Here is a 12,825-nt window from a genome sequence, read left to right on the forward strand (position 1 = left end):
GGGTGAGACACACAGTGGCTGAGAGCACACCATGTGCCTTCCTCCCCCATTTTTTTGGCATAAGGACATGGCAGGATGCCTTGTCCTTCCGCTAGAGGACAGGGAAAATGAGAAAGGCCTGAGGTAAGCAGCCAGGGGACCACTTCCTGACCCTGGGTCTTCGTTTGCCCATGCTTGGCTTAAAGTATAAATATTTGCTAGTGCTATAAATATTTTTATTTTATCTTTAATAAATTGTAGAAGAGAATAGGTGTTTAAAAAGTAAGTTACTCTTAGAATGTCACCTACTTTTGAGTAAGCAGGTGGGATTGGGACAACTCAGTGGTTCAGTCACAGCATTTCAAAAAGAGAAATGGATGTTTACATGTAAGTAAAGTTGTGTAAGGGGTGAGGCAACCTTTGAGCTTATGAAATATGTGCTCAGATTTCTATATAAATAAAGAAGGACATGTGAGTCAAAGAAACTGAGAGAGCACATTAAAAGGTTTCTGTTAGGTTTATGTCATCTTAGTTTCGGGCTGAGAACTTTTGGTAAGTTTCCCATTATCCATTTATTTGCAATGTCTCCTGTTTTTCTGTACCATAGGTAGAACAGGATTTCTTGATAGAAGGGTGCTGGGAGAAAGCTCTTAACATTTAGATGCCTTTTCCAATCAGAAAATATACTCCTTTTGGGATGATAACAAATGCTCCATGATGGCTGTTGGCCCAGCTTAGCATAAAATTCTGCAAATGGAATATCATGTGGATGGTGTTATGTGACCCTTGCTTTCCCTGTCAGTGTTTCACGACTGGCTATGCCATTAAACACAATTCTGCAATTGGGTTCCCGTTGGTTTTTCGGGCTATATGGCCATGTTCTAGAAGAATGCTTTCCTGATGTTTCGCCTGCATCTGTGGCAAACATCCTGAGAGGTTGTGAGGTCACAACCTCTGAGGATGCTTGCCACAGATGCAGGCAAAATGCCTGCATCTGATACAGCAGTACTAGGGCTAGTTTCAGCAAGGGCAGATTGATTGATATACATTGGTTTATGAATTCATGAGAAAGACATGTCTGGAATCCAAGGCAAATCAGTAATGTTCACTTTTGGCATGTGGAATATATTCCAGAATAACCAAAATAGGGTTTAGTATTTTGATATCTTCTTTAAGGAGCAGGCTAAAACTGAGACAGGACTGAGTGATGCAGAAGTCATCAACTTCCACTCTTTGATTGACCTGTTTAGAATCAATTTCCTTCAATTCTATCAATAGATTTTTATTAAATTATGTTGATTTGCATTACAGATACAGTTTGCTTCTGAAGCTATCCTTTTGAATTCACCATTGTCATCATGCAGATTCTTCTGGGAGTCCTTGTCTGCCTTTTTCTTGCTACTTCAGGTAAAAAGGGTTTTGTATCTGATAGAGGAATATGACCTACATATGTAGGTCAATACAATATGTAGCACACAGTGTTGTAGGAAAGGGCCATCTTTGATGGCCTCTATATCAGAGAGGCCAAGAAGTATTGCATCAAGGTGCCAGGCACTGCGATACTGTATGTGGTGAAGTGTGGGTGGCTAGTGGTTATTTAAATCCCAAATGCCCCTTCACTTCCCTTTTTTACTTCTTCCAACCCACACTCCCACCTTAACAGCAGTGTGAGCATTGCTGATTGACCTTGGAGCTAGTAGGATTTTTCTTCCCTTTACCTTTTGGCAAAAATATTTATTTATTCATTTATTTAATTTTGCCTACTATGCACTTAATTTTGGAGTCTCTGATGATCAACTAAGACTAGTGACTGTAAACAGGGTGTCAACTGGCAGATAGTGGGGTGAAATACCCGCACTGCCTCTTTCTAGTTTTGGCACAGATTAGAGATAAGTGTTAGATGAAATAACATCGCTGTTGTTTAATTCGGTATTCTTTATCTGTTATTATTTCATGGCTGGTCATCAAACAGGATTCTTTCTAGGACTTTATTCTTCCCCAACATGCTGCTTCTTCCATGTATTCATTTTCACATAATGACAGGTGGTTGCCTCCATCTACTTCGTAACACTAGAGAATGAATCCAGCTTAAATCTGGTTTCTGCCTCCTGCAGAATTCTGGGGTTTGTAGTTTGGTGAAGCTCCCTAAACTACAAACCCCAGAATTCTGCAGGGGGCAGAAACCAGATTTAAAGTGGATTCATACTCTAGTGTGATAAAGTAGCATGTCAGTGAGATGGCAAACCTGGGATTGGTTTTAAGCCGAGCTCTAAAGTGCTATCCAAGGTTCTGAGCCTTATTTCCCAAACATGTTCAGCATCTTACATGAATCTCTTAAAGTGAAGACTAAAACCCAGAATAGAATTGCTGCCTCAATGATGTGGGACACACCAGCTACTATTGTTTTGCCATGTGATACAAGTTCTCTTGATGACTGCCCTATACCAGAAAATGTCCAAAAAAGTTGCCTTTCCAAATTCTGAATGAAATACTGCATGGATAAAATTGGGAGATGCCTCTTGATGACAAATGAAATGGTGTATGATCTTTTCTGGCATGATGTAGTAATCTGAGTGTTGTCTTAGGACACCATAAAACCAGGGGCATCACAAAGGGTTTGCAAGGGATGGTGTGGGAAGAGTGGATCATACTACAGAAGGTAACTGTAATTACTAGGGAGAGGATGATGGGATCGAAATAAAAAAGGTCCCATCTCTCCCCTCCTTTGGTGAGAGCTTGAAGACTTGGTGGTTTCAACAAACCTTTGAGAATGACCAGTTCTAGCCCAGCCCCAAATATTGTTGAATATGGCCTTATACTTCCTACCTATTACCCCAGTCATTCCTCTAATAGGCCCTGGAAATAAGCAGCCACAGATCCGTACCTGCTATTGCTGTTAGCCTGTTATAGCACTGTACTTAATTCCCGGTCCCCTCATATTTTGAGTTTGCACTAGCCTCAGCCTGGCCTTTTATTTGCTCTGAACAGGCAGGATTATTTTTAATATATGTGTTTTATTGTGATAATTTTATTCTTATGTTGTTTTGTTAATTTTATGTTATGCTGTTTACTCTGTATGCTTTGGTGAAGCTATTTGGAAACCGCCCTGAGTCCCCCTCGGGAGACAGAGCAGCATATAAATAAAGTTTATTATTATTATTATTATTATTATTATTATTATTATTTCTACATTCTTTCCCTCCTCTTTCCCTTTTTTTTGGCACAGACTAATTTCAGCAAGAGTAAAGGAGACATGAATAGAGAGAGACATCACAATGGGTGCTGGGAGATTTGGCCATAGGCAGCATTAAGATGTTTGCAATAGAAGAACCCTAGTACCTACCTCTCCTTTCTATTTGAGGAGGAAGCAGAGGCAGAGCTTGGCTGGGATGCATGAAAAGATGTGACATTGTTAGCAGGTCTGTTGGGGGAGGCAACAAGCAACTGGGGGTGAAACTATGGGTTATCCCACTGGGCAACACTGCAGAAGACCAGTGGGTCACAGAAAATCATTAGGTGACCTCCAGCTGGTCATACTCTCCCAGCACAACAGGGAGGCAGTGGCAATCTTCCTCTAAAAAAATCTCATCACAGGGTTATCTAAGTCAGAGTTGACATGAAGGCACCTAAGAACAACTATGTGATATTTTCTATTGTTTCTTCTTCAGGCAACGCATTGTACTGCGAAGTCTGCACAGGCCTTGGCACCAGCTGCACAGGTGGCCTCCAGATTTGTAGTGCTGGCAATGATACCTGCATCATCGCTGTGACTGAAAATACACTAGGTTGGTGAAAGGAACCACATCTAACTATGTGTGAAATAACTTGCTTTTGACTCTCCCATTGGACAGGATAAGGCAGGCCATCATTGGATGGAAGATATACATCAAACATCAAATAAATAGTTATGGTGTTTATTATCGTTGACATTTTCCCTGACGAGATGTGTTTACAAAGTCAAAGTGCCATGTAGATTGTGAGCCTGAAGGCACTAAGATATCATCCAAGTTTGGGAATTTCTTTTTAGCCCAAGTGATGTGTGGAGCCAACAATCAAAAGGACAGGACCAAATTCTAAGCTGTAGCCTTTAACTTGACATTTTTTATCAAGTTAAAGGCTACAGCTAAGCCATGATAAAGACTGCTAAAATTTGGGTTGGAGGCAAAGTGAGATTTGAGATGGGCCAAATTTGACCCAAAGGACCTGATATTCCCATCCTTATTTTAGAGGAAAGATATGAGAACATTAGACTAGCTAATGCAATTATGGCTTCTTGAAATCTACCTTCAGAGACAAGCCTACCTTTTTTCATGTATACATATAATCTAACAAACGTTTTCTCATTTTACTTCTGCAGTTGGAGATACAATTCAGACCATTGCTAAAGGTTGTGGTTCTTCCAGTGTCTGTAAAGTTGGGGTAACCTATATGAATTTTGGACAAGGAAAGAAAATACGATCAAACACTATTTGCTGTGTGGGAGAGGCCTGCCGAACAGCAGTGCCACAAAGTAAAGTTTACTTTTTTCTAATGTGTATTTACTTATCATAATATACTTTTCAATATTTTTATAGCCATTTACATGCATCTAAGGGTGGATAGTTAAATTGTTTTTCAATGTCATGTCCATTGTATTCATGTTTATTCACTGAATTCACATGAAAATGGCAATTTAAATATGTTCAGTTAATATATCCATTTCAAATAATACTATTAATATTTAATGTTGATTATTAAAATATTAAATGGCAAATATTTGAATCTGTTCTACAAAAGTGGATTTCCAAGCATTTCTTATGTTCAATTGTCAATGGAGTCATTAGGAGGCCTTTTGGGAGCGAAGGGGGGGGGGGGGAGTGAGATATTTATTAAAAGCCTCTGATATCTTAAAGCATGTCTCAAGTATGACACTATGATCAACTTTCTTCAGTCTTGCTGGAGGTCTTAGCTATTTCTAGAGAAATATCTCTAGGAATCCCTAGGTTCTCTAATGCAAATCTATGCTTACCTTTCTGTGTCACTAACTGCAGCAAGTATGGAGGGCTGACTATATTTTCTCTGCATGTTTTTCTTTATGGAACTTGTTGCAAAAAAAGTTGCCAATTACATTATTTAACAAAATTTGGGAAAAAAAGTGTTATTTCCTGTTTAACTGCGCACTCCTTACGTAGGAAGTAATTGTGTTATACTCCAGAAACCTCATTTTTGTGGCTGCCGCAAACTATTATTTATTTAAAACATTTATATTCCACCCTTCTCACCCTGAGAAGGGTTGTAGCACAACATATATACGGCAAACATTCAATAACATAAAATGACATATATAAAATAAACTATAAATATACATAAAGACTAAAATCAATTATCTCCACTTTAAAAACAATTGTTTAAAGCCATCTCAGATCAGCCATACCAGATCCTATTGTTGCCTTATTGCACTGTCCCAAAGGTCTCACGGCCAAGTTTGTAGCATCTTTCTCAAGGACAGGAGGGGGGGGGGGCGCTGATGTAATCTCGCCAGGTAGGGAGTCCACTAGCCAAGGGGCAATCACTGAGAAGGCCCTCTTTCTCATCCTCACCAATTGCGCTTGTGACGGGCAGTATCGAGAGCAGGGCCTCCCCGGAAGATATGTTGAATTAGTTGAGACTCAGTGAGATATTCATGGAAAACCTATGGCAAACCGCGCTGCAAGAGGCTCCAGATATTCCTCATGGACATTATATGGTTGCTGACATGTGGAATAAAGTTTTTGCAGTTTAATAAAAATTTTCTATATTTTTATAATAGAACTAATTATGAAATGACATTAATAACCTAGGAACAAAAATTGTGTTACATAGGTGGGTTCCACACAAATCTTTAACCCACATCCAATTGGGTTTAAGAAACCCAATTGGGTGCAGGTTAAAATCTGCACACCTCCCCACAAAACCTGTACTTTTTTGGGGAGTGTCTAGATGTCCTGCTAGACCTTCTGGCAGGGCACCCAGACACCAAACAAAACCCTCCAGAAAAGGCCTAAGAATTAAAAATTATTCACCTGGCCACCATGAAACTGCTGCAGGAGTCTTCCTGGTACATAAAAATGATGTGCTATTGGGGGGGGGGGGATTGCTCCTGGCCCCCTTCTCCTGATGCATCCTTTTTATGCTCCAGGAGAACTCCGGCATCAGTTTCATGGTGCCAGGTGAATAATTTTTAATTCTTAGGCTTTTTGCAGGGGTGGGGGTGGGAGAGGTTGCATGCTGGCTTGGGTTTTCTGTGCTCTAGCATCCTAGAAATCCCAAGACAGCAGTGTGGATTGGGTCCGTGATGCGATCCACACAGGGCTCACACCTTGAAAGACCTGAATCTTATGAAAGATCTGGGCCTCTCCGGCTGTCACATTAATTGGGGACAAAACAGGAATTTCCTGCTTTGTCTTGAACTAGTTCGATTTTACCGGAGATGTCATTTGGATGCCTCCAATAAAAGTGCACAGGATCGAGCATTTTGGGCCTTGTCTGGATGGGCCCATGGTGCCATGAAAACACATCAAAATGTCTTGTAGTCTCACTCACAAGGGAGAAACACACCTGAAATTCTTTATTCTTGCATGTGGAGAATGGCATAACTGAAGTTCTACATCCATAGAATCAAAGTGTTGTTGCGTTTAGGAAATGTGAAAAAGATTGGCTGACATGAAGATAAAACTATTTTCTCATATAGCCTACCTTACTTGGAATGATACAACAGTGACTCCACAGAATAAAATTCCCATACTACTTTCCTGACAATTGCATGTAGTTGTTATCTGATGTCTGGCTGGAAAGTTCTAAGAAAATCTGTGGGTTGTAGGACTTTTCTATTCTGTTTTTTTTTTTTTTTTTGCATTGTCCTCAATCATTCCTTTATCTTGCATGTTAATAGGCTTTGCTTGATTTGTTTACAGTTCCTCCACTGATCACCCAAACCAATGGAAAGCATTGTCCATCCTGCTATGCTGTGTCACCCAGCAGTTGCAACGAGGATGAGATTGTGGAGTGTGTTGGACCAGAAGACAACTGTCTTGATTTGGCTGTAACTGTTACTTATGGTAATTTTAATTTCATAGGTTATATGTATTAATTATTTATTTTATTATTTACAGTATTTGTATACTGCTTTTCTCACCCTGAAGGGGACTCAAAGCGGTTTCCACATAGGTAATGGCAAAATTCAATGCCAGCACAAACAATTACAATTATACAATTACAGTTATATGCAGTGCAGCTACACCTTTTCTATTTTGGCCAGGCACAGGATGAGAGGAATCAAAGTGTCATGCCACACCATGATTTTAGCTCTTGCATTCCAGCTGCAATCCTTACAACCTATCTCCATCAACATGATATATACTATCTCTTGGTCTGTAAAGTCCATAGGACCTGATTGATCATCAGGCTTAGTATGATATATCATCATTATCCCATTTCTTTTACTCTTAAAAGAGACTCAAAGCAGCTAACAATACTAAAAAATACTATGAACAATTTAAAACCTTAAACACATAAATACTAGGGCTGGGTGGTTTCGTTCATTAATTTCGTAATTCGTTATTAATTCGTTATTTTTTTTTATAACGAAGCGATATTGAACCATTCAGGAGCAACTAAAAATCAAAACGATTTTTTAAAATTTATTTCGAAATTGTTTCGAAATTGTTTCGTAATTGTTTCGTTATTATGTCTGGTGCAAGTTTTATGGTTGTTGTTTGTTTTATCAGTGAAAAAAAAAATTATCACACCAACAGTCAACAACAGAGGGAGAGGGAAGCTTCAGAAGTTCCCCCTGTCCCATTTGGAGGTTTTTTTAGCGTATTGCGCAATCGCGTCCGCCATTAACGAATCGATTCGTTATTGTTTCGAAATTGTTTCGTAATTTCCGAAATTTCGTAAATATCAAAAAAATTTAAAGAAAAATTTCAGAATTCTTTTAAATAACAAAACGCAAAAAACCCCTAAAAACGAATCGCGTTTAGAAACAAATTTTTCCGTGGTTGGACAGCCCTAATAAATACTAATAACAACAACATAGACCCATCAGTAAACAAACAATCATTTTAAAATCTCCCATTTCAGGAGGAGTTCAATGTACACGATACATCTGCATGGTTTCAGAGGCATAAACACTAAAATAAATTCAACCTGGAGCATTGGAATAACCCGTTAAACCCATTAAAAACGTATTATAATACATTAAACACTACTCAGCATTACAGCTAGTTTGGACACTAGACATTCTTGGTGCATAAGTAGAGTAGATTTGTGTTTGGAAAGAGTATCAAAACGGACTCAAAGCTATTCTTTTAGAGACACTTTTCAAGGAAGCAACTAGAGTCAGAGGAGAAAGTTCTCCTTGCCTTTCATTTGTCTTGAGGAACAATGTGTAAATAGTATGTAGAATGGGTTTGCCTGTCCATGAACAAATATTTACTGGTATCATTCACAAATAGGATATTTAACCCATTTATGGAACGACTGGATAGTGTGTGTGTGTGTGTGTGTGTGTGTGTGTGTGTGAGAGAGAGAGAGAGAGATTTGTGTGTGTGTGTATGTGCATGTGTGTGTGTGTGTGTGTGTGTGTGTGTATATATATATATATATATATATATATATATATATATATATCTCAGAGGAATCTCCAGGACTTGAAACAAATTTTGCCAACCAACCTCTCCATTTGGCTCATCCATTCCTGATAGAAAAATGGGGAGTGTTCTTTGGATCTTATTTAATTTGGATAGAAGGCGAGTGAGAATCTGTGGCTGTTTTTAACCACCCTGTGCAATTTTTCCTATTCAGGAACTTTTGTTGCCAGAACTCTTCAGAAGGGCTGCGTGAGCAAATCAGTCTGTGATAATATTAAAACAGGTGAAACAGAAATGAAAGAGGTGCACAGTCTCGTCACAAAGGCCAAGTGCACACCGGCCTCCAGCCTGGCCTGAAAAGTGGACAACTCAACATCACTGGCCTCCTTCTGGAAAGTACCTTCATTTCATCCACTTACATTGTGTTGTATAATTTAACTTTCCCCAAAGCAACTCAAGACTCCTGTGTGTCTTGGATGAATTCCGAATGAAAAGAATAAAGAACATGAAATATGAAGAAAATATCTGTCTCTTGTAGTTATGGAATGATGGCAGAAGACAGGGATTCAGTTCAAGGAAGAATCCACTCCAGGTTTTGGTCTGAAATTTAAATCAGCTGACCAAGCTGTTCAACCCTATCTCCATAATAGATTTTGGTCTTTGGATAGCTCAGAAGTTTAGAATAAAACCTGAACTAGAGCCACCAATGATCACTTTGTGCCTGGTCTAGTATCGCACTGGGAAATCATAGACCAAAGTAGCTAGAGTAGCCTGGAGAGACACCTCTGCATGAACAAGCATGCATTGACAGAGGAGTCGGTTCACCAACAGTTACACTCTAGCACTCCAAACTTTCAAACTTGGGTATTTATTTATTTATTTCCAATATTTCTATCCTGCCCTTCTCAACCCTCAAGGGGGGACTCAGGGCGGCTTACTAATTGGCCACAATTAGAAGCCTCAATATTATACAAATATAAACACAAATAGCAACAGTTTAAAACAGTAAATAAAACATTGTTAAAAACATGTTTAAAACATTGTCATCAACCATATAGCCAATTTCAGTCTGGTTCAACATTCAAGGTGCTGGCATGCTTGCTGTCCAAGGGCCTGGTCCCAGAACCATGATTTAACCTTCTTCCTAAAAGAAAGGACCTGATCTCTCTGGGGAGCAAGTTCTACAGGTGTGGGGCCACTGCCGAGAAGACCCTGTCCTTCGTCCCTACCAAGTGCACTTGTGAGGCTGGTGGGATCGAGAGCAGGGCCTCCCCGGATGATCTTAAGCTACGAGGCAGAATGTAGAGGGAGATACATTCAGACAGGTAAGATGGGTAGATTATAATGAAAGGATTGTCCAAACGGACTCATGTAATGGTGGGAGAGAACAACACTTGCTGGTGAATTATGGATAGAAGCAACGAATAACATTCTTAGGTCCTACAAAACAGTAATGGTAGTCTTACAGTGATTGAGTTCAACCTTTATTTCAGTTCAAATGGCAAATATCCCACAATCATAGGCAAGTTCTGTAGGACAATCGTGGCAGTTGAAACAGCGATGAGGGTTCACTTCAGCTCGTGAACAAAAGTCTTTTTGTTTCAGCACAAATGGCAAATATTCAATAAGCTTTTCAATAGCTACTTACGGTATATCTTGCACCCCTTGATCCTTGCTAGACAAACCACTTAGGTAGGTAAAGGATTGATAAGGAGTGATATCATTAAGAGTGCGTAGCAGCAAAGATCTTGGACAGAGATGTGAAGTTCTGGCCGCAAGTCAATGCCAATACAATCTGTGAAAGTCACTCATGAATCTAAAACACCCCAACGGGACAAAAGCAAGCAGTATCAACATCCATTAAGACTGTTGGATAGCTTCAAATTCCACTGGTCCAAAGTTATAGCAATTTTCAATGGATTAGTCACTATCTAGTATTGGGCTCAGGTAGTAGATACTTACCAGGAAACACTTCACATAATTGTGGTGGAAAATTTGGTCTTGAACTTAGCTTTTACCTTCCTATTCCCAAAGATTAATTCTTTAGGGCTCCCATAACCACTTTTTAAAGGTTATAAGGCTACTACTTAGGTAGGCATTTGACTCTGAATGTATTTATTTCCTGAGTGAAAAGGATCTGACTCATTCTCATACACTTAAAAACACCCATTGAATCAGCTGTTGAAGCAATGACTTTAGTTAAGATTAACAATTGGATTTAAACTCATATCCACCAACTACAATTTAATACAGACACTTTAGGGATTAAAATAATATTTTGAAATGGTCAAAATGGTCAAAATTCATGCTTTTTGAGTGTTAAGAAAAATCCAATGAGAAAAATCTTAGAGGACAAAAATCTTTGAAACTGCAGCACAAAATCTGAAAAGAGTTTTTTTCTGCCCAGAAAAAAAGTTGTTTCTGGTGCATAACATACTATACTTGGAAATGTCTTCTGCAGAAAAAAAAACCCCACATGGATGATTTGCACAACACTTTTATTTTATTGTTGTTGCTGGTGTACATGCTGTATATTATATATAATATTATTGTATTAATCAAAAATGCTGTTCCTTTGCCAAAAAAGTGATGTTTCCTGACCTGGTGAATTTTTCATGAAATAAGTCCTGAATTGCGAATAGGCTTTGCAAAGTGCCTGGCTTTCGAAGATGTTCTTATATTGTGAAAAACATGGCTCAAATTACTTATTACTTTCTTCAAGAAGAAAATTAGTAAGGAATTACTTCCCTGCTCCTCACTTAACACCACTCAAGAGGAACAAGTGACACAGTTAGTGTGACTTTATTTACCCATAACAGTAGTACTGTATATACTCACGTATAAACTGACCCAAATATAAGCTGAGGCACCTAATTTTACCACAAAACTGGGACAATGTATTGAATCAGGTATAAGTCGAGGGTGAGAAATGTAATGTAAATTTCAAAATAAAAATAGTAGCATCAGTAGGTTAAATGTTTTTGACTATTTTCATAAAACTGTCATTTAAGATAAGACTGTCCAATTCTGATTAAACCATTATTCTAACCTTCATCAATGTAAACGTCCTTACATATCCTTCCAATAATAATAGAGAGTAAAATAATAAATGTAATAAAATAATAATAGAGTAAAATAATGGAAATGTAATAGTAATAGAGTAAAATAATGAAACTGTAATAATAATAGAGTAAAATAATAAGTGTAACAACAACAACAACAACAGAGCAAAATAACAACCTTGACTCGAGTATAAGCTGGGTGGTGGTGGTGGTTTAAATCTAAGAAAAGGGCTGAAAAACTCGGCTTATACTTGAGTATATACGGTAAGTGCAACTGAATAAAACTGGAACATTTTTCAAAGTAAATAAAATTATTAGAATAGGCAAAGTTAAACAATAAGGTGAGACCAGGAGAATAAATATTGAACATTTGGTAACAAAATATTAACTGGAACAGTAATCTTGCTATTCTTCCATTCCCATGTTTCTGTTTCATTCCCATTTAGATATTTAGGAGAAACACAGATGAATTGATTGACAAGTAGACTGTTAGGGCAACTAAAGTTAGACTTATTGTACTTCCTACAGGCCTAGGTGGCAACAGCATATTCATAATTTTGGGTAGCTTTTCTGTATTCAATTCATAGAATCATAGAATCATAGAATCAAAGAGTTGGAAGAGAGCTCCTGGGCCATCAAGTCCAACCCCCTGCCAAGAAGCAGGAATGTTTGCATTCAAATAACCCCTGACAGATGGCCATCCAGCTTCTGTTTAAAAGCTTCCAAAGAAGGAGCCTCCACCACACTCCGGGGCAGAGAGTTCCACTGCTGAACGGCTCTCACAGTCAGGAAGTTCTTCCTCGTGTTCAGATGGAATCTCCTCTCTTGTAGTTTGAAGCCATTGTTCCGCGTCCTAGTCTCCAAGGAAACAGAAAACAAGCTTGCTCCCTCCTCCCTGTGGATTCCTCTCACATATTTATACATGGCTATCATATCTCTTCTCAGCCTTCTCTTCTTCAGGCTAAACATGCCCAGCTCCTTAAGCCGCTCCTCATAGGGCTTGTTCTCCAGACCCTTGATCATTTTAGTCGCCCTCCTCTGGACACATTCCAGCTTGTCAATATCTCTCCTCAATTGTGGTGCCCAGAATTGGACACAATATTCCAGGTGTGGTCTAACCAAAGCGGAATAGAGGGGTAGCATTACTTCCCTAGCTCTAGACACTATGCTCCTAT

General features: G+C 38.8%; 1 protein-coding gene across 1 annotated transcript; it reads left to right on the plus strand.

Moving 5' to 3' along the window:
• The first annotated feature begins 453 nt into the window (after nt 1-453).
• LOC132781044 (phospholipase A2 inhibitor gamma subunit B-like) lies at nt 454-9,110 on the plus strand. The gene is made up of 6 exons (XM_060784970.2): nt 454-531; nt 1,291-1,386; nt 3,648-3,764; nt 4,337-4,489; nt 6,912-7,055; nt 8,803-9,110. The coding sequence occupies exons 2-6, from the start codon at nt 1,338-1,340 to the stop codon at nt 8,943-8,945; spliced, it is 606 nt and encodes a 201-aa protein (XP_060640953.2). The 5' UTR covers nt 454-531; nt 1,291-1,337; the 3' UTR covers nt 8,946-9,110.
• Nucleotides 9,111-12,825: the final 3,715 nt, after the last annotated feature.

The sequence above is a fragment of the Anolis sagrei genome, chromosome X, assembly GCF_037176765.1.
Source record: "Anolis sagrei isolate rAnoSag1 chromosome X, rAnoSag1.mat, whole genome shotgun sequence".
NCBI lineage: Eukaryota > Metazoa > Chordata > Lepidosauria > Squamata > Dactyloidae > Anolis > Anolis sagrei.